The sequence below is a fragment of the Lytechinus variegatus genome, chromosome 19 (genome assembly GCF_018143015.1).
Source record: "Lytechinus variegatus isolate NC3 chromosome 19, Lvar_3.0, whole genome shotgun sequence".
Classification (NCBI taxonomy): Eukaryota; Metazoa; Echinodermata; class Echinoidea; order Temnopleuroida; family Toxopneustidae; genus Lytechinus; species Lytechinus variegatus.
The window spans coordinates 498,700-521,617 of record NC_054758.1 but is presented as its reverse complement, the minus strand read 5'-3'; the positions used below and the strand labels follow the sequence as shown (position 1 = coordinate 521,617).

At 37.4% G+C, this 22,918-nt stretch overlaps 1 protein-coding gene across 2 annotated transcripts; it reads left to right on the top strand.

Moving 5' to 3' along the window:
- Positions 1–130: 130 nt before the first annotated feature.
- Positions 131–21,222, top strand: LOC121405950 (gastrula zinc finger protein XlCGF57.1-like). Of its 2 annotated transcripts, none has more exons than XM_041596942.1 (5): positions 131–235; positions 13,621–13,751; positions 15,463–16,667; positions 19,395–19,562; positions 20,363–21,222. In XM_041596942.1, exons 2-5 carry the CDS (start codon positions 13,649–13,651, stop codon positions 20,699–20,701), a joined length of 1,815 nt encoding a protein of 604 aa, XP_041452876.1. In that variant the 5' UTR covers positions 131–235; positions 13,621–13,648; the 3' UTR covers positions 20,702–21,222. The 2 variants fall into 2 exon arrangements, with proteins under 2 accessions (XP_041452876.1, XP_041452877.1); XM_041596943.1 differs by lacking the exon at positions 131–235 and adding an exon at positions 8,017–8,202.
- Positions 21,223–22,918: the final 1,696 nt, after the last annotated feature.

The window sequence follows — 22,918 nt, the reverse complement described above, 5'->3', positions numbered from 1 at the left end:
TCATAGTTTGATATGAGTTCCTTTACTTACCCACGTAAAATTTAAACAATAAGAAGATACTGGATAAAAAAAATCATTATTTCGATTCGGAATTGGTGACAGTCTTGCCCCCCGCGCCCGGGAGTCTTGTCTGAGGTATACATACGGAACTTACACGTATTACGTCTGAATACAGACTACTTTCGTTGTTGCTTGCCGATGTCGACGAGAAGGACGAGAATCGTGTCAGATGCAGGTAAATAAGTGGTCTAAATGGAGAAATAACCATTCGTTTATTTTACTTGAAATGTAAATTAGCACGAATATATTTAATCTATCGATATGTTCTGTTTCTGGAACTCTATTTGTAATATCAGGGCTAATTTTATCGATTTGTTTTTGTAAAGGTTCACGCTCCATTAGTTTTGTGCATAAAAACTTAATTTCAGTCCGACGTATTGAAAATGATGATGTACCATACTTAGCACGTACAGGTAGTCGGTACATGTACGTCACTCATGGTTTCAAATCGTCTCGTGTGTGAAGGATTCATATGCACCTGGTGCACGCGAATCTTTCACACCATTTTTACTGAAATAACTATGACTTTACATCATAGCTATGAATTATAATTTTTATTATAACACTTACCGAACCATTATGGATCGTTTGTTGAATTCTTTTTCAGTTTTTGTTGTTTGTTTTAATAAAATAAGAGCATTTTTCGTGATCTTCACGTAGATGCCTCTTGATCAGCGTTGATATCAACTTTTGCCTAAAGAGGGCGCGCGATATTATTCACCAAGCCGGTAGGCACTTAAGAACCAAGTTTGAAAGGATACTCGTAAAATTATGTCACTCTCGCCGATGATATTCATTAGATCGTGGTCGTGCGTGTTCAATACACACCGAGTGCATGCATGCAGAGAGTTTGTATTGAACACGCACGACCAGGATCTAATGAATATTCATCGCGAGAGTGACATAATTTTACGAGTGTCCTTTCAAACTTGGTTCTTAAGTGCCTACCGTACCTTTGTTTACGGTGTTGCAAGCTAGCTGCATTCTAGGCAATCAGCATTATTTTCTTGCTCGTTCAATCCACTTTCATCATCATCTAGTCAAAAGATGGCGTACTTTACCAATGAGTATATACATGAGATGCAGCCTGTTGATTTTTGGTACAATTATGCAGCCTGTTGATTTTTGGTACAATTTCCTTTTACGCGCTGACGACTTGAATTGAGAATGTTCGATACGAAAAAATGCTTTTCGATTGTTGTTTGCGTACTTTCCACCGCAGTATTAAGGACGGATCGAACGGAGTAGTATCTGGTTGAGACTTGGAGGTAAGCGATAAAAACAGTTTTATAAATAATTTCCAATTCATTTTTTTTTTTAAAAACTAAAACTATAAAAAAAGAAATCATTAGTGGAGAAATACTGAAACGTTTGGCGTTTTTTATTCCCTCACATTCGTGTGATGAATGAAAACGTCAAAGTCCACTATGAAACACATGCATTGTGCGAGGTTAGTATTACTAACCTCGCATGTTGTGTGAGTGATGTACGGCGACAACGCAATACTTAACCGTGTTAAGAAACTGGGACTCCACTCACGCGCATTTGGGCAGCCCTAGCTTAGAACTAAGCTTTGTTTCACGAAAAATTGAATATTCTTATAATTCAATACATGTAACTAATTAGATTAGTATAGTGAGTGATTGTATAACCGACCGCCTTGTATTACCGAACGCGCGCATCATATGCGTCAGAAATAATCAAATACGCTCAAACCTTTGCAACTTCCCTCCAAAGGGAACTTAAATAGAAAAATGATGAAAAATTGTCAAAAACACAATTTCGAAGTCTTTATATCCTCAAAACAATAAAATATGGTCAAAATAGCTCATCAGTGACTTTGTTGTTTTCCCAACTTTTCCCATAGAAAACACACGTTCGGTAATACTAATACATGTACGATACCTTTTCAAATGACCAAAATATTTCACTTGCGAAGAGGGGTCCGATTGGAAGCTGATGTCGTAAAAATGAAAAACAATTTCGGCAAAATTTCTGCATGTTTATATTTTGTAGGTATTTGTTTATTGGCAGTGTATACAGCCACACGCGTGTGTCTTTACCATCCAGCCACACGCGTGTGGTTATATCCAGAACACCTATCTGTGGATACCGCCACACGCCGCCAGTAATAACAGTAAAACGCGTATGTAGGTCTGACCGTCTATATCACGATCAAAATAACCTCATTTCTTCATTAAATTCTTACATTCTAAACCACTCTGATTTCTTTAAATCGTTTCAATTTCATTCTCACCGTCTTCTTTCCTTGCTTTTCTTGTCTTGTTACAAAAGGCCGCCTGTTAAATAGCAAATTTCCACACTTTTTCTACTTGTGTCGATTCTCTACTGACTCTAGGCTATGTGCGCGTACGTGCGTACGTACGAAACTCGGGATTCTTAACGCTTGGTACGAAAACTGTGTATGTCTACTACTGCGCTGCGCTAACGCTGTATGGGTCTGCCACCGCGAAGGAAGCCAGAATCGACACAAGTAGAAAAAGAGAATTTGCTGTTAAACAGACGACCGTTTGTAACAAGACAAGAAAAGCAAGGAGAGAAGACGGTGAGAATGAAATTGAAACGATCTAAGGATATCAAAGGGGTTTAGAATGTAAGAATTTAATGAAGAAATGAGGTTATTTTGATCGTGATATAGACGGTCAGACCTACATACGCGTTTTACTGTTATTACTGGCGCCGTGTGGCGGTATCCACAGATAGGTGTTGTTCTGGATATAACCACACGGTGTGGCTGGATGGTAAAGACACACGCGTGTGGCTGTATACACTGCCTTGTTTATTTATGGTGAAAGTTTGGTGAATTTTATTGGAATAATGTGTTTGATATGATCAAATTCATGAAAAGTGTTCGGTAATACGATCCACTACCATACTGTTAAATCGGTACTCACGGTTTTTTTTTCTTGAATTTTCTTGAAAATTCCCACGCTTCTGGCTTCAATTCTGCTATAAATTCTGTCGCCATAGACAGCTACACATGCAACTTTATTTATAAATGGAGCGCCCCTTACGAGAGTTGCTAATGCCGCGGAAAATTGTTAGGCATTTTGGCCTGTGGTCAAGGCGTTCTTCTGTTCTATTTTTTTTATATGAGATCGAAATCACAGCGACTATTCACACTGTTCCATAATGATTCCGAAAGGAGGTGCAACACCCCCCACCCACATGGGCGCAAATCCCAGGGGGACACTTCCCCCTAACCCAAAATAGTAGGGGCACATTATCAAATGTCCCCCTACTATTTTTGTTCTTTTATATATGATGGAAAGAAATAGGCCTACATCATTTAAATCGAAGTAAAACATGTATTTTGGACGAGACGACCTTCTTTTGGGGGTGATAAACCTTCCTTTTTGTTTTTTTTTGTTAGTTTGTTTTTGTTTTTTTTTGCCTGTTTTCCAGCCCCTGGTCCCCTACCTTAGATTTCCACCCTTGCCTCCCACTACTCTTGATATTGTTTGCGAATCTGTTTTGTAAATTAAAGGGGAATTTCACCCTGATAAAAAGATGATGAAAATATGAGAAAAATCATTTCAAAATATCGATGAAGGTGTTATTTGACAAAAAATGGAGTTGATAGAATTTAGAATGCTTGATTTATTGTGACGTCTATAACGAGCAGTTGCTCTATCCTAAATATAAAATGCCCAAATTTCCCATTTTTAATGGTCCGTAACAACCCACTTTTTTCTTTTTGATAACAAGTATGAATTGATATACTAAATGTACCATAAAAATCATTATCATGTATTTCTTGACATTTCATTTACTTTTTTACCATAATAATAGCTGCTTGCAAAGGCCTACACCGTCACAAAAAACCCGGGGGGGGGGGGGGCCACTTACATTGACGAGTGGATACCATGCGCGACCAAAAAACACGTAAAAAGGATGTCCTTTTCACGATAGGGCATGTTACCTACGTAACGTGATAAGGGTGTCAAAAACACAAAAATAACGAAAAAAGGGTATCTATTAATTCGCTAGGAAAACCGTCGTGTTTAGGGTCTAATTTGCGGGGATGATAAAACAAAATCAAAATGTTTTATAAGGATGTCCTTTTTGCTCCAACACTTCGTGTTTAGAGTCCGATTTGCGCGAGGTGTAGAAGGTGGGGTCGTACTAAACCAAATAAGGTAAAGCCGACGACCGAAGGACCCGTAACAATAAAACATTCCTGTACTTGTTTAGGGGTTCATTTCAGGGAATATTTGCCAAGAGTATCGTTTTGTTTCCAATACTTGTTAAGGGTAGGGTTTCACACGCCAATACTTGTTAAGGGGTGCATTTTCAGAATATGGAAATTACGTGTTTAGGGTGCTTTTCGAGACCCCATGGTCGCGCATGGTATCCACTCGTGAATGGAAGTGGCCCCCCCCCGGGCAAAAAAAAATCTTACCTTTGAAAAAGATTGGTGGGGGATGGATTTTCCTCGAACGCATACCAATTTTTTTTCTGCTATTTTCATAATAAACTTTAAATGAATTCAACTTTGCACTACTTAATTTTTCAAAGACAAAATAACAAAATTACATCTCGTCATCATCATCATCACCACTATCATTAGCATCACCATCATCATCACCACAACCGTCACCACAACCATCATCATCACCAAGATAATTTTCATCATCATTGCCATCATCATCTTTTTTTTTTCTTTATTTTTTCCCATCCCTTCTTCTTTTTTTTCTTCCAATATTCCTCCTTTTTTTTAGAGCGGCACACCGTCATGCTCCCTCACTGATTATCCGCCTCTATATGCTTGGTGTTGTATAAATTGGCGGATACCTCATAAAATGAAATACTGAAGAGAAAATAAGGAAAGGGAAAAAGTAAGAAGAAAAAGAAGATGAGGAGAAGAAAAAAAGAAAGCCAAACAAATGAAACAAAACAATGTCAAAATTTTGTAATAAAGTCTTCTACGTCAGTTTAATAATGATGTTTTCATTGAAATGAGAACAAAAAAGAATTGAAACCATAGGCGGCGGAAGCGGGGACGTTCCCCCCTAAATTTGTTGTTGACCTTTTTTTTTTTTTTTGCTTGTCAATTTATTTTCCTACGTCCCCCCCTAAAATGTTTGGGTTGAGAGAGTTTTTTTTTTGCTTGTCAAAATTTTTTAGGTTGTCCCCTCCTAAAATTTGGGGCTTCCGCCGCCAATGATTGAAACAATGAGGTAAAAAGGACTACATTATATAGTGTAAAGAAATAGAGGGAAGCTCCGAGACAATAAAAAGAAAAAAATGTGAAAACACAAAGCTCTCACAACATGAGCATAATAACAAATAATAACAAATAAGCGAGGACAAGTAGCTGAGGGACCCCCCCCAACTCTCTCTCTAGTTATCTATCTATCCGACTCGATTATATAAGAGAAGAATTTACAATCAAAATATTATGAGCAAAAAGCACGAGCTGATATTTTTTACGAATATTCAAAACTGATAGAGAGACGCAATCAAATTATTCGATTGCGACAAAATTGATGATCTGAGAATTTATTGTTTTTAGGAATTCATTAAAAGCATAAAGTTGATCAGCATTAAAATATGGCAGGCGCAACGCATGAGCTAAAGCTTTATAGGCATACACCGATAAAAAATTTTAAGTATTTTTGGTAATCATGAAAAAAATTGATATTTCATGAAAGAAAGCTCAAATCCCGAGGAGGAATATTCTTATGAATTGACTTTAAAAAAAACTGTGGTAAGCCCCATTTAATATTTGATTATAAGTCGAATAAAACAGTAAAAGCTGAAAAACGTTCGCGTGATATTTGGCAACCTCCCCCCCAAAAAAAAAAATAAATAAATAAAAAATAAAAAAAAGTTTTTAACTATAATAATGATCGAAGGTAATTTTGTCTCGCGTAGAACTGGACAAATGAAAAAAAGATTGTCACTAAAAAAATGAAGGTAATTTTGACCCACGTAAAATTTGGCGAGCCCCCCCCCAAAAAAAAAAGGAAAAAAGGTTTTAACAAGCAAAAAAAGGCTAAAAAGAGAAAGAAGAGACAAGAATATGAACGAAATATCCCCATTACAAATAATGCTGTGATCATCATAAGGGAGGGGTCGCATAACTAGTATGAACAACGTATTTAATTCCAAAATATTTACTACAAATCTCAATAGGGGGATCGGGCAGAAATGCTCACCCCCACCCCCGATCCGCCACTGATTCCAATCAATAATGATATTTATCTGCAATACTGATACTTTGGAATCAAGATACTGAAGATTGATACGCTTTACATAAATTATGAACGTCTGACAAAAAGATAATCTACCGATCACCTGACCGATCAGCTGACCAGTTCGCGTATCACTTCGGAGTTGATCACTCGTCGCAGCTGTGTGGAACGCTCACCGAAAATTAACAAAAAGGGCCTGAAATGTAAGTTTAATAGTAATTCATTTTAATTTCAACTCATTTTTTGTCTCACCTGCGAAGCAGAGTGAGACTATAGGCGCCGCTTTTCCGACGGCGGCGGCGGCGGCGTCAACATCAAATCTTAACCTGAGGTTAAGTTTTTGAAATGACGTCATAACTTAGAAAGTATATGGACCTAGTTAATAAAACTTGGCCATAAGGTTAATCAAGTATTACTGAACATCCTATTAGAGTTTCATGTCACATGACCAAGGTCAAAGGTCATTTAGGGTCAATGAACTTAGACCATGTTGGCGGGATCAACATCGAAATCTTAACCTGAGGTTAAGTTTTTGAAATGTCATCATAACTTAGAAAATATATGGACCTAGTTCATGAAACTTGGACATAAGGTTAATCAAGTATCACTGAACATCCTGCACGAGTTTCACGTCACATGACCAAGGTCAAAGGTCATTTAGGGTCAATGAACTTTGGCCGAATTGCGGATATCTGTTGAATTACCATCATAACTTTGAAAGTTTATGGATCTGATTCATGAAACTTGGACATAATAGTAATCAAGCATCACTGAACATTTTGTGCAAGTTTCAGGTCTCATGATTAAGGTCAAAGGTCATTTAGGGTCAATGAACTTTGGCCGAATTGGGGGTATCTGATGAATTACCATCATAACTTTGAAAGTTTATTAGTCTAGTTCATTAAACTTGGACATATGAGTAATCAAATATCACTGAACATCCTGTGCGCGTTTCAGGTCACATGACCAAGGTCAAAGGTCAATGAACTTTGGCCGAACTGGGTGTATCTGTTGAATTACCATCATAACTTTGAAAGTTTATGGATCTGATTCATGAAACTTGTACATAAGAGTAATCAAGTATCACTGAACATCCTGTGCGAGTTTCAGGTCACAGGTCATGTAAGGTCAATGAACTTTGGCCATGTTGGGGTTTTTTGTTGAATAACCATCATATCTCTAAGTTTATTGGTCTAGTTCATAAAAAGTGGACATAAGAGTAACCATGTATCACTGAACATCTTGTGCGAGTTAGAGTAGTATTCAAAGTCAGCACTGCTGCTATATTGAACTGCGTGGTGCAGGTGAGACGGCCAGAGGCATTCCACTTGTTGAAGTATTTAAAGGCTTCCCACCAAATGAAAGTCATATCGCATAACTCCAATTTGTATTAAGGCGTACATTTACCAAAGTCTTGGGTTTGAAATCAGAACTGAATTGTCTAACCCATAATTTTAGGTAATGTCGCCTATGAGGTCCATACATGTTAATGTTTGGACCTCATTGGTACTAGGAGTGGGAAATTCAGCATAAACCATTCGTGAGAACACCCTCATCATTTAATGTTAATGGGCATTATCGTGATATTGGGAACCACCGTTCACTTCATACAACAGCGCTTTATTCAGTCACACGCACGGTTCCCTATTTATTTCCACCTCCATTCACTTTGTACACAAGTGCGCGTACACAAATCTACGAGTGGTTCCCAAAACCACGATTTGGCCTGTTAATGTGTCATCAAGATTGGATAAGTGTCTAAAAGATCTGTTTAGTCAATTAACATTTACGGCTAATTTTGATTTTGCCGAAGTGAGAAAAGTTGCCCGGAATTCGACATGGCAAACTCATTTTCATGGAAGCCAGCATACATACTAACATAGCCTTTAAGTTGAGGACTCCGTGCACTCACACGTATTGCAAGGTTAGTATCACCGGCATTATCGTGATATTGGGAACCACCGTTCACTTCATACAGCAGTGCTTTATTCAGTCACACGGTTCCCCATTTCCACCTCCATTCACTTTGTACACAAGTGCGCGTATACAAATCGACGAGTGGTTCCCGAAACCACGATTTGGCCGTATCACCCATGGCTACATCTCTGCTGCCGACTACAAAATAATCGAAGGCATGCCGCATTCAACAAATAACGTTACTTTATGAAAAATGAATACGAGGACTTACAGAATGAAGTCCTCCTGCGAAACTTACCAAACAATGTGAAGTCAATTCTTCATAATTTGATGAATATGCCTCAAAATGCGTCATTTAAGCGTTGATTTTTCTTCTTGTTGACAAAATACGAAAGCCACCTTTCTAGCTCTCAAATTTTTTGTGTAATGAGTGAAAGAGGGTGCACAATTTATCTTCATATCAAAGACACTACAATTGAAAGATTAGACACCAAAATTATCTTACACGTAAATCGATGCAAAGTGTTACGCAAAGTCGGCAAAGTGTTCAATGTTTTTACTGTAAAGACTTTGGTGGAACGTTAATTGACAAACGAACGGGAGCACTTGCGGGGCTTTGTTCAAGGAACATAGAATTTTCTATATTTTTTGTTTAATTTGTCGTTGTTTTCAGGCGCGGATCCAGGAGGGGGCCAAGCGGCCCGCCCCCCCCCCCCATTTTTTGACAACCTGCAGAAAAAAGTGTACTCTTTATCTTGATAGAAACTACAAAAAACAGAAAGAAAAGTAAGAAAGAGGTATTATACCTAGTCTTGAGGATGCAATGATGATGTTTTTTATAAGCTGTCATATACTTCTTCATCATTGACGTCTTGACACTGTAGCCATAGTGTCTTAAGCGAAGAACAGTAATAAAGATGGATTTCCCTAGGAAATCCATCTTTTCAAAACATGATCCCTCGAAATACATTAATTTTTATTAATTTCTACACATGTTTTAAAAATATTAAATAAAAATTTTTAAAAAAGAAGATTTCTTACCTCACTGATGCCGCGTAGACCCCTCACGGAAATACAATAGCATTGACCCTTGAACCGCCTATGTATGACGTACTTCCGGCCAACAACGCCGTTTTGAAAAAAAATATTGAAATTTATTACGTTATTATAAATTTGTTAAATACTACAAATTATAATTACGGAATGAATTTTAATTTTTGTAAAATAATAATTTTCATCTATAAATAGTTTTTCAAAACGGCGTCGTTAGCCAGAAGTACGTCATAAATAGGCGGTTCAAGGGTCGACGCTATTGTATTTCCGTTGTTTACATGTGGATCGAGGGGTCTACGCGGCATCAGTGAGGTAAGAAATCTTTTTTACATTTTTATTTAATATTTTTTAAAACCTTCCTACGCATTAGGCGTAGGAAGGTGTAGAAATTAATCAAATTAAAGGAGAATGAAACCAGTGGAACAAGAAAGCTTGTGTGAAAACAGAAAAATCAAAGAAACAGATCAACAAAAGTTTGAGAAAAATCGGACAAATAACGAGAAAGTTATGAGCATTTGAATATTGCAATCACTAATGCTATGGAGATAGCAAATTGGCAATGCGACAAAGATGTGTGATGTCACTTGTGAACAACTCTCCCCATTACTTTAGTATATATTTCACTTGAATTGCCTCTTTTATCACATCTATCCATAGATCATGTGTTCTTTCTACATGAGGGCATGTAATACATATTTTTTAAGAATACATCATGGATAGAGAGTTTGTATCATCACGTAAGAAAAAGCAAAAAGAGACATTTTGAGGGTATTTTATAGTCCACCAAAGGGAAAGTTGTTCATCAGTGACATCACACATCCTTGTCGCATTGCCAATTGGAGGATCTCCATAGCATTAGTGATTGCAATAGTAAAATGCTCATAACTTTCTCATTATTTGTCCGATTTTTCTCAAACTTTCTTTAATCTTATTCTTTGATTTTTCTGTTTCTACACAAGCCTATTTGTTCCAAAGGTTTCATTCCTCTTTAACGTATTTTGAGGGATCATGTTTTGAAAAGATGGATTTCCTAGGGAAATCCATCTTTATTATTGTTCTTCGCTTAAGAAACTATGGCTACAGTGTCAAGACGTCAGTGATGAAGAAGTATATGACAGCTTATATAAAACATTGCGTTTTCAAGACTATATTAAACCCATGATGTGTAATGCACAGCCTCGTAACGGCCAGCCCGACCCCAAAAGGAAACAAGAAAAAGGTGAGGGGAAGAATTGGAAAATAGACTTTATATAAAAATTTTCGCTCGCGCTCGCATCGCCTGTGAAATGAATCTCACTCAAGAGAATTAAATGGCATTTCATATATCCAGTTCTGAAATCAAATTGCACACAATATTTTAGCTCTTGCATCAAGGTTTCATTATTCTGTTTGATTTACACAAATTGTTATATCAACATTTTCAGCTCGCGCTGCGTGCTCGCATTGTTTGATTTTTGAGATACCTGTTCTCTTTGTCAATTCTTTCAAAAATTTGTCAAAATGCTCCTTTATCATGTCAGTATATCAAAAAATTGTGCGAGGTTCGTATAGCATATACTAACCCACTGACACTATTGTGATGTTAGTATATGCTATACGAACCTCGCACAACCAACATGTTTTTGTAGTGGATTTTAGAGTTGTCGTTAACATCGCTTCATAATATGAATGAGGTTGGCCGAAACCGATTCCGCTACTCACCAGGGCTTTTTCTGGTGAAAAGCATTCCATTTTCAATTTTTAACATATTTTTTTTAATTAAAAAAGGACACAAAAAAGAGCAAAATGGCTTACCTCAGCCTGGAAAGTGGCTTCGCATGTCTCTTCCACGGAAATAAAAGGAAGGTCGTAGGTCGCTCTAATACAGTTCACAACCTTAATTCAGCTTGTCAGTATTTTTAAAACTAGATTTTTGATTCACTGTATGCACAATTTCAATGATTGTTTGATAAAATAGAGACACCAATAAATGCAATAACTTCAAAAACATACTTTTTTATTATTTTTGCTGACGATAATACTTTTTGGAAAATATTCAAAGCGTTGACATATTAAACAAAAAATATAGAAAATTCTACTTATCTTGAATGAAGCCCCGCAAGTGCTACCGTTCATTTGTCAATTGATATTCTACCAAAGTCTGTACAGTAAAAAGATTGGACACTTTGCCGACTTCGCGTAACGCTTTGCATCGATTTATGTGTAAGATAATTTTGCACTCCCTCTTTCGCTCATTAGACGAAAAATTTGAGAACTTGCAAGGTTGCTCCGTATTTTGTCAACGAGTAGAAAAATCAACGCTTAAATGACACGATATTCATCATATTAGGAAGAATTAACTTCACATCGTTTGGTAAGTTTCATAGGACTTCATTCTGTAAATCCTCTTATTAAATTTGCGGGACTTTGTTGCATTGTTGAATGCGCTGTGCCTTCAATTTTCCTGTACACGGCAGCAGAGATGCACCCATGGGTGGACTCCGTGATGATATTTAAGAAATTTTTTACAAGTATACTTTTTCATCACAGAGCCTTGAAACCCTTCCCGTACATGCATAAGTGAGACCTATACACCCAGATGGGTTTCCCAAGGAAATCCATATTTAGAGGGTGAAATCGGTTTGTATCTATTTATTTCATTTATCTATGAACCTTCATACACCTACTGTATATGAAGGTGTAAAAAGTGAATTATGGAAAATAGATGGCCATTTCATGGATTTAAAGATGTCAAATGTGAAATTTTATCTCTTTTTTTAGGAGTGTGATTTTTTGCTCTTCTTATTTTTTTTAGGAGTGCGGCTGGGGTGCCTGTGCGATTGCGCTCCTTAAAAATGAAGGTCTGCATTTAATCCTTGTCAATCCCATAATTTCATTTTTGGTGGACAAAATTTGAATTTTATAAATATAATTTCACATCATGTAAAACCAAAGAATAAGAGGGGAATGTGACATTAAAGGGGAATGAAACCTTTGGAACAAGTAGGCTTGTGTCGAAACAGAAAAATCAAAGAATAAGAACAAAGAAAGTTAGAGAAAAATCGGACAAATTATGAGAAAATTATTAGCATTTGAATATTGCAATCACTAATGCTATGGAGATCCTCCCATTAGCAATGCAACAAGGTTTTGTGATGTCACATTTGAACAACTTTCCCTTTCATGGACTATAAAGTACCCCCCAAATGCTTTTTGCTTTTTCTTATGGTGGTACAAACTCTTTATCCATGATGTGTTCTTTAGTAATCTGTACTACATGCCCTCTTATAGAAATAACACATGATTAACTGATAGATGTGATAAAAGAGGCAATTTAAGTGAAATACATACTAAAGTAATGGGGAGAGTTGTTCACAAGTGACATTACACATCTTTGTTGCATTGCCAATTGGAGGATCTCCATAGCATTAGTGATCGTTATATTCAAATGCTCATAACTTTCTCATTATTTGTCCGATTTTGCTCTAACTTTCGTTTATCTGTTTCTTTGATTTTTCTGTTTTCACACAAGCTATCTTGTTCCAAAGATTTTATTCTCCTTTAATATGAAGCAGGTAGTCTACCCCTTTTAAGTAATGGGGGGTGTTGATCGTCAATCATTGCATATTAATGAGGACATGTACAGAACTGTTTTCCCAAAATAATGCGAAGCCAAAAATGACATAAAGTCTTTTATTATTCCTTGACTGATTTTGATGATATTTCAAGTGTTTTTGTGTGCTTTTACTTTGTTTTACTTCATGTTGTATTGTTTTTTCCCTGTAGGAATCCAGCAAGCATTGTTTTACAACTAATCAAAAAGTTATTAGGGACTTGAGGAAAGAAGTGGTAAAGAAGATTTTGCAGGAATTCCGTAATAAGCCTATAAAGACATTATATGACCTTTTTTCAGCCCCATTTGCTTGTCTATGATGAAACTAGAGGAGCGGTGATTCTTGTGACCTCAAAGTTTTTGTACACTGCCTTGGTGCCGTTGCCGTGGTAGAGCAGGGCTGTAGTGGTTCTGGCTATCGCCTTGTAAACAGAGGGTTGTGTGTTCGAATCCTGCAACTGTCTAGCGTCCTTTGGCAAGACGTTAATCCACACTTTGCCACTCTCGACCCAGGTGCTAAATGGGTACCCGGTAGGATGCGAAAGATGTTGTATGTTTGATCTTGCCAGCGCCATAATGAGGCTGCGATGAATGCAAGGAATGCTCCCCAGGGAGTGGAAATTGAACACTTTTTGTGCGGGATCGAAATGAATCCAATGACCGGGGTAATAATATGCTGTAACATGCTTTGAGCCATTCTGAGAGAAGCGCTTTATAAAAATTGGCTATAATCATTGGTGACTTTATTTTTCAACTTTATTCTTTTGACTTTTATCACAGAGGAGACCAAGTGAGGGTAGGCGGCAAAATGACACAGGTTTTAGATCTATCCACCAAACGAATCAAAGATGTACCTATCTCAGATCTAGTCACCATCAAGCAAGAACCGGTGGATGAAGCAAGTGATGATGGTAATATTTTTTTGTCAGAAATTTCCTTTTAAACTGGAATATTTTTGTCTTTCTTTGAAACTGCAGAAAAGCAGACTGGTGAAAGTTTGAAGAAAATGGGACAAACAATATTGTTAATTTATGAATTTAAAAATGTTATAAATTCCTTTAAATCACTACTTTTTTTTATTTGCGGCAAAGGTAATAAAATTATGATGTGCAAGGACCTTTCCTTTGCTTCCATACACAAAACTGAACATGTTTCCCGCTAGTTATGTTATTGTTTGAAAATTTCTCATGTATCTACTTGTTTTTGTATTGTTTGTTTTTATTCTGATCATACAACAACCTGAAATTTATTAATTTTGAATTTTCAAAGTAGAAAATCTAGGACAAATATATGAATTTTGACTGGAAGCACAGTATATGTGGATATCTATGTGTAAATAAGATCACGTTTTTTGTGCAAAATAGGGTCCTTTTTTGAGCAGTTTGATTCCAACATGCCTCTACAACATATTGCACGACTTTGGAACTGTGAACATGGACTTCACAAGTTTGGTGTCAGTGTTCTTGCTACATGTAGACCCATTTCAGTGGTGGACGCTATTTCACAGCATTACAAAGCTTTTTCAGGCCGAGTTACCAGTCTTTAAGCCAAAAGTGAAGAAACATCAATGTAATAACACTCTGACTAAAGCGAATCTTGGAAAATAAACTAATATTTTTTCAAAGAATGTTTATGCAAATAAAAAGGCCCGTATTCTGAAGTCAGGTTTAACATAAACTCAGGTATAAAGTTGTGGTTTAAGTATGGGAAGCCAAAAGTATCAAAATTTTTATTAAGTTGTATGTTTACTGTGCTCTTTCCTGATTCATCGATGGTGAAGACAATCATCTATTTATACTTCCTACACAATTACGAATGATTTGAGAGCCAAATGAGCTCAAAATATGATATCTCTACTGTTAGTGATTATGTTACAATTGGCTGTCCATACTTAAACCGCAACTTTAAACCTGAGTTTGAGTTAAACCCGACTTCAGAATACGGGCCATGGGGTTCAGGGGTGGTTTGTATGCAGCGCTAACACTGAATTACATATCAACGGGCCTAAGTGATTAAAGATGGTATTGAACTCGCCTTTTTTACATGCAGAGGTAGTGATAGAAGTAAGGGCAAGAAAAGTTATTAGTGATGCTTTTTGTTGTTAATTTGAATGATGTGGGTAATATAGAGTTTTATGCCATACATGTACATGTAGACATCTCATTCCGATAGCTTACCTCTTTTCTGCTTTCTTATTCCCCCGCCCCTGTCTGTTTCTTTTTTCTTCACTATTTGAAAAATCAACTTGGGTGGCTGCTCCCAACCTTCCCTGTAAAGTGTCTCTGTATTAGAAAAACAATGCTATCCTGTGACTAAAGGAAGCGTTACTGTGAAATCCGTTTCATTGTTTTATGTGAAAATACATTGAGTTGTGAGCATTTAGTTAATTCCTCATGAAACATTTAAATGGTATTTCTGAATTTGGAGGCTTTATGACTCATATTTCTTTGGCACCATGTAGAATATATATATATATAGAGAGAGAGAGAGATAAACCAAAGGAAGAAAAAGTCAATTTTAAAAAAAAAATCAAGACTTGCTTCTTTTTGTCATGGGATGGCTGCAGTAAATGTGCCTTGATATATTAACTGCCTGTATCATTATTTGTTTGAATGTTGGCAGGTTACTATACAAGTCTAGTGAACGGGAGAGATGAACACCATACCAAGTCATCAAATCATGTCTTTCAGTACGAACCAACGCACCAGGGTATTCCTTTCACTTCCAATAGCCCCGTCTATCATTCTCTACCAAACAATAACATCACCGTCAAGGACGAGACCTTAGACATTAAAGAAGAGACTCAAACCATTAAAGAAGAGCCTGTAGCGGATGAAGATAGGTGCGAGGTGTGTCATAAACCTTACGACGATGCAGAACATAAGAGGACTACATTCCGTTACGTCCTGCATGATATTGAGCTGGTGCTGTGCACAAAGTGCTGCGCCACCATCGAATCGAAGCAGGAGGATGAGAAGATTGAGGGTGGAAGCGAGGGCACGTCCATCGCCGAAGACGAGACGGACGGTGGCTGGCTTGAAGTGGACGAGAAGGACGGGTTAGATCAGTTCCGTAGAGACTATCAGGGACCAGATGATGATGATATGGATGAGGAGAACGAAGGGAGATTGATGATTGATACCGAGAGTGAAACCAGTCAGACGGAGCCGATGACGAGATCGGAAGATTCTCTTGAAGGACATAGCAATCATCTTGGTCAGATCCAGGGAGTGTTTCCTGGTGAGGATCCTAGTAGACGCCACCAATGTCCAATCTGCGGAAAGCGGTTCACTCTACGAGGTTGTCTCACCCGTCACCTGAAGATCCACACGGGCGAAAAGCTCCATCAGTGTGACGAGTGTCCAAAGGCGTTCACACGTGCCAGTAATCTACGTTCACACATGAGAACGCATACGGGTGAGAAGTGCTTCCAATGCCCCATCTGCGGGAAACTGTTCGGTCAGGGTAGCTGGTTGAAGCGTCACATCCGCACTCATACGGGCGAGAAGGAAGTCAAGTGCGAGATCTGCAACAAGTGGGTCAGCTCGACGACCAGTCTGCAGTCCCATATGAGAACGCACACTGGGGAAAAACCCTTCCCTTGCAAAATATGCAACAAGAGCTTCAGTGTGAAATGCACCTTGACTGTCCATATGCGCATTCACACTGGTAAAAAGCCGTTTGTTTGTGAAGTATGTGGTGCCGCCTTTATCCAGAGTACTCAGCTAGCCACCCATATGCGGATACATACTGGAGAAAAACCCTACGTGTGTGAGGTCTGTCAACGGCAGTTTGGCAAGAAAGAAAATCTTCTTATCCATATGAAGGTAAATAATTGAAGAGCGTACTTAAGGTTCATTCAGACTAGGCATTCAACAAAGCTCAGAATGATTTTTGTGCAAATTGAATTCCCACCTCATCACTAATGTCCTTTCACATGGCATTGATCTATATTTTCCTCAGTTGACCCAGGGGGTGTTTCACAAAGATTTAAGTGTGACCTACATGTACAGTCGCACTTAAATACCGAGTTGCGTACAGTATAAAAGGCTTGACCACATTGGTCAGATCTTGTCATGAGAACGCGCACTATCAAATAAGATCTATCAATAAGATCGCGCATTGCATATCATGTATGCGTGGGCATTTAAGTGCGACTTAAGTCATACTTAAATCTTTGTGAAACACCCCCCAGGTTAGGTAAATGGGTGCCTATCCTATGAGTGATAAAAAAGTACCGGATTGGCAGCTATGCTGAAACATGGGATAACAATATCAAGCGCTGTAAATGTTGCATAATATCGTACATGCATCCAAACAGATTTGGGGGTTTGAAGAAAAAAAAATGAAAGGTTGGGATATTCAGTTTGCACAAAATAAACTAAAATGAATGAGTTTGAGATGCAATCATGAATTCATTATGACAGCATAAAACAGGAGTTGTGACATCACAATGGGATCATTGTATCCCGGGGGGGGGGCCACTTCCATTTACGAATGGATACCATGCGCGACCATGGGGTCTCGAAAAGCACCCTTAACACGTATTTTCCATATTCTGAAAATGCACCCCTTAACAAGTATTGGCATGTGAACCCTAAACAAGTATTGGGAACAAAACGATTCTCTTGGCAAGTATTTCCTGAAATGAACCCCTAAACAAGTACTGACGGGTGAAACACTACCCTTAACAAGTATTGGGAACCAAATGATTCTCTTGGCAAATATTTCCTGAAATGAACCCCTAAACAAGTATGTCACAGGTTTAGTGCGACCCTGCCTTCCACACCTCGTGCAAATCGGACTCTAAATTAACACGTAACGTTGAGGCAAAAAGGACATCCTTTATAAAACATTTTAATTTCATTTTATCATCCCGCAAATATGACCCTGAACACGTTACTTTCCTAGCAAAATAGATACCCTTTTTTCATTATTTTTGTGTTTTTGACACCCTTATCACGTTATGTACGTAACGTGCTCTATCGTGAAAAAGACATCCTTTTTACATGTTTTTTGGTCGCGCATGGTATCCACTTGCCAATGTAAGTGGCCCCCCCCCCGGATTGTATCACAAGTTTATCTGTACCACTTTTGAGACTAAAAGCATGAAAAGAAAGAGTATGATATTGGAATATCAAGTGGAGGAGCCGTGGTGTAGTTGTTCTGACTCTCGCCTTATAAACAGAGGGTCGTGTATTCGAATCCCACTGCGGTCTGACATCCTTTGGCAAGGCGTTAATCCACACTTTGCCACTCTCGACCCAGGTGCAAAATGGGTACCCGGTAGGATGCGAAAGTCATTGTAGCTTGTCCAGTACTGTGTGCGCCTCACAGGCGACTGACTGGAATACTCCCCAGGGAGTGGAGGATGTGCACACATTGTGTGCTGGAATGACTGATTGAATCCGATGACCGGGGTATAATACATATCTGTTCCGATGTATTAATCGCGATATAAAAGTGGATTAAATACATTGTTAGTAAGGCTATTTCCACCACATCTTAACACTTCATGTATTAGTTTGAATGCAAAGCACTTGATTTCACTGTGCAGTGTACTGTAGACTTTAGTTTTGTCATAGTTGAATGAGGCATTCAGGGGTTCAAATCTGTACTCCATGATTCTTGTTGTCTCCAGCAAGAAATTCATCCACTTTGTGCTTTTACATACACACTCAAATCAAGTGAATGCTACATTGAAATTGATACTTTATTTACCACAATCTTCATAAAAAAAAACATACAAATCAAGATGAAGAAGTATGAATATTTCAATAAAATACATTATAACGAAAGAGAGTATATTTAATAACAGTGGAAGGATCACTGGGAACTTATAAGTTAGTGATCCTGAAATTAACACAAAACAACACAATTAAAAAACAAATGCAGTAAGGAAATACAGAACAACAAACATAACAAAAGTATGCAATTGTATCTATACATGGTTTTATTCATTCCTTGAATGCATAACGTAAAGTTTTTTAAAACATTTCATCTGAATCAACATGTTCATGGACATTATGCTATTGTTGTCTCAAATCAAACTGCCAGCCGACAGTATTAACATTTCCAGATATGTTTTCAGTTTTTTTTCATAGTAATCTTGTTTCAAATTGAAATCCAAATTAATTTGATTGTTTGAAAGGAGCTAGCAGGGTTCAAGTTATTGCCTTCATGATGTTTATGAATGTATCTTCCTTTGATCTACACTGCTATTCAGAATTTGATTTGATACGTGTTTCTCATGAATGTATTATCTTTTGATTGCATTAGATTCACACTGCTGGTCGGATCTGGGGAGTGTTTCATGAAAGTTGTCAGCACTGACAAGTTGGTTTTCTCCGACAGTTACCATAGTAACAGTCAGAGCCAAGTGCCTCACAGCCAATCAAAACCAAGGGTTTCACTGAAATTGTCAGCACTGACAATTTAGTCAGGGTTGACAACTTTCATGAAACACCTCCCTGATCGCAAGTTCTGCAATCTTCAATTTGATAACCAAATACAGGTATCTTGTTTATGAATGTAATTTCTTTTGATTGCATTAGATTCATACTGCTGGTCAGAACTTTGATTGCAGGTTCTGCAATCAAAGATTTGACAATTCTGAGGAGCTGAAAACCCATACCCTTCTTCATATAGAGAAGAGACCGTACGTTTGTGAGACATGCAACAAGGCATTCAAGAGGAAGGATAATCTCAAGGAACATTACAAGGTAATTTGGTTTTCTTGTCTTTCTGTTAATGTCTACGATCATCATATTGATTACTGTGGAAATTCAGTGGATTCAAAATAGGGTGTGCTACCTATCGTTTGCTGCGGATTGGCCAAAATTTGCAATGCCTTGTGAGGGAAAAAGTTTACATCTGTAAACTTTCATATGATACACATTCATGTGATATGCTGCTCTGGCAGAAGCTGGTTTGCGTATTGCGATTTACCAGAGTCCAGGAAGTGGGAGAGAAATTTGCCACATATGTATTTGTGACAATTAAGGGGGTGTTGCAAGAAAATATTTGCGATCAATTGCAAATAATTCTGTTGCAATTTTACAGCTGATAGATCAACGTTAGCTGTAGAAAATCAGATTAAACTTCTTGTTTCAAGGAGCAAATTAGCAATCAATCACTCATTTGCAATTAATTGCAAGATGTACGCTTGATTTAGGGACCAAAAATTGACTTGCAATTGATCGCAAGTTTCTTGCAATACCACATTAGATAATTTTTGGCATTACAGTCACATAGCACTGTGCGTGATGTCGACCCCGAAGTTAGAAATTGACCTGTCAAATGCAACCAATAGATGGGGGCACCTTATTGTGAATCCATGGAATTGAACGTCAAGATTGACTTGACCTGAAGATTTTTGCTTGACAGGCGAGTAGAATACACCGGACGAACCACCTACTCATTGATGAATAGTGTATAGACGGGACAGGGGATGTAACAGTAGATCACCCCCCCCCCTCCTTAAGAATAGGTGTGATGCATGTGATTTATACTTTAATTTCAGGTTCACACTAAAGAGAAGCCATACACTTGTGAGGTGTGCAGAGAGTCCTTTTCCAACGCAAGCCATCTGAAGGTTCACATGAGACGCCACACCGGCGATAAACCTTACTCGTGTGAACTCTGCGGTAAGTGTTTCACGCAAAGCAGCAGTTTAAAAACACACTATCTCATCCACACCGGTGAGAAACCTTATTCGTGCCCTATATGTAAATCGGTGTTCACACGCAACGCAAGCGTTAAGAAACACATGAAGAGGGCACACAACGCTACCATGCCACCCAAGGAGGACCCATCAACGGCGCCCTCTCCCGTTGTAAGCGAGTCAGTTGAGGTTAGATAATCTTGGATGGCAACCTTCCAAGTATCTTTATTTTTTTGTACTTTCACAATGGCCTTTGTATGTGTAGATGATGCGGTGTGTTTTATAGATATTTATGTCTTTGATTGATCCAGATGTTTTACTATGTAAATGATTGAAAGATTTCAACCTGTGATAACCCATCAAACCTGTTTGTTAATAGATAACTATAATGATAATAGATGAAACAATATGCAATATACCTATGTATGTAAGGTATAGAGATTATATTTCCAAGAGAGTATGTCCATGTAGTCTGTCATGTGTAGGAATTGATATATTTCCCAAGATGGGTATGGTAGTATTCCTGATTTTGTAAATAAAGACTTGATTCAATAGGACCTGCTTTAGATGTGTGTTAATTTTATTATTTCTTTAATTAATTATCCTTCTTTACCATATGGACCTTCACTACATAATCATAGCTAATGTCTTGGAGGCAGATACAAGGGCCTGTATTCTGAAGTCAGGTTTAACTTAGACCACGGTCTAAGTCTGTGCTAAAATTATGGGAAGCCAAATGTTTCAAAATGTTTATTAAGTTTCATGTTTACTTTGCTCTTTCCTGATTCATCAATGGTGAAGAGGATGATTTAATTATACTTCCTACACAATTATGAATGATTTGGGAGCCAAATGAGCTGATATATTATATCTCTACTGTTGGTGATTTATGTAACAATTGGCTGTCCATACCTAAACCACAACTTTAAACCTAAGTTTAAGTTAAACCAGACTTCAGAATACCAGCCAAGATGTCCAGTCCAGAAAAAAATCAAAGTTTTAAATAAATCAAATTCCTTTTGATACGAACAAGGGTCACAGGTATTACTGGTAGATTGCTACTTGATATTTTGCAAAATAAAACTAGACAAAATACTGCAATATTGATATTTTTTATTCTAATTATTGACACTTTATTTGGATGGATAGTGGATAGTGTGGAGCGTTTTGGCCCAGTGGATAAGTCTTCTGACTCTGAAACAGAGGGTCGTGGGTTCGAATCCCAGCCATGGCGTAATTTCCTTCAGCAAGAAATTTATTCACACTGTGCTGCACTCGACCCAGGTGAGGTGAATGGGTACCCGGCAGGATTAATTCCTTGAATGCATGAGCGCTGAGAGGCAGCTCACGCTAAAGCCGGGGTAATAATAATAATAACGCGCCTCGGAATAGAATACTTCTAGATAGATGGCGCTATATAAATGCCTATTATTATTATTATTTCAATTCTGCTGGTGTTGTTAGTGGTAGAAGCACAGTTAGGGATTGAATAATCCAAATCACAATATTAATGGCTCAACACCTATTGAATGACTTTTCTGGACCAATATCATTTTGTATTTGGTGCTACGCTAATGTAAAACTTTACCTTACGCCGACACCAAAAGGTCAACACTGAACTTTAAATCACCCAGTGTTTGCATTCATCACTTTCTGTGTGAATAAAGAGTACCAAAATTTACAGATATTTTTTTTATTATCACCAAGCAGTTGTGTACCATCAAGAAAATGTCACTTAAAAAAATAACTTAAAGAATGTCTAGTGGGTGCTTTATGATCTGTTCTACTGTATAAAAACTATAATTTCCCATGAATTTATTAAGGTGTAAATAGGCAATGTTTAACTAATATTGGAAATAAAATATAACTTTAGATTTATCAATTAAACTTTTATATTTAAAATTGTATCAGAAAATTGTAAATAACACTGAATACACAATCAGTATATGATTATGGTGGGGATAAATAGATTTTATAATCAATGACTTTCTTGTTTTCTATCAAATGATTAAACAGACTCTTTTTGAGCCATATATTTGTTTTTCAATTTCAAAGCTGAGAGATTAATTTTTCTGCTTTTCATTCATTTTCAAAACAACTTTTGTGTACAAAAGTTATTGATTCAATTGAATGCTAGGTTCCCTTAATCTTTATTGACCAATCAAGGTCATCATTTCATTCACACTTAGTTCAAAAGACTGATCATTGGCCAATCAGAATTGGGGTTAAATCATAACCAGTGAGTTTTAATCTGTACAGAAACTCCCCCACAAACATCATTGTTGATTTAAATTCTTTTGTATTTTTTTTCAAAGTTTGAATGAGGAATGCGATATTTATGTGATTTATTCAAAGGTCCATTAATACCTTGTAAAAATTGTTTGGTAATTGCAATCAATTATGAAAGTTGTGAAC

Coding starts and splice junctions, on each gene's coding strand:
- LOC121405950 (XM_041596942.1), top strand. CDS start 13,649: ATGACACAGGTTTTAGATCTATCCACCAAACGAATCAAAGATGTACCT. Junction 13,752..15,462: donor GGATGAAGCAAGTGATGATG/GTAATATTTTTT, acceptor GAATGTTGGCAG/GTTACTATACAAGTCTAGTG. Junction 16,668..19,394: donor ATCTTCTTATCCATATGAAG/GTAAATAATTGA, acceptor TGATTGCATTAG/ATTCATACTGCTGGTCAGAA.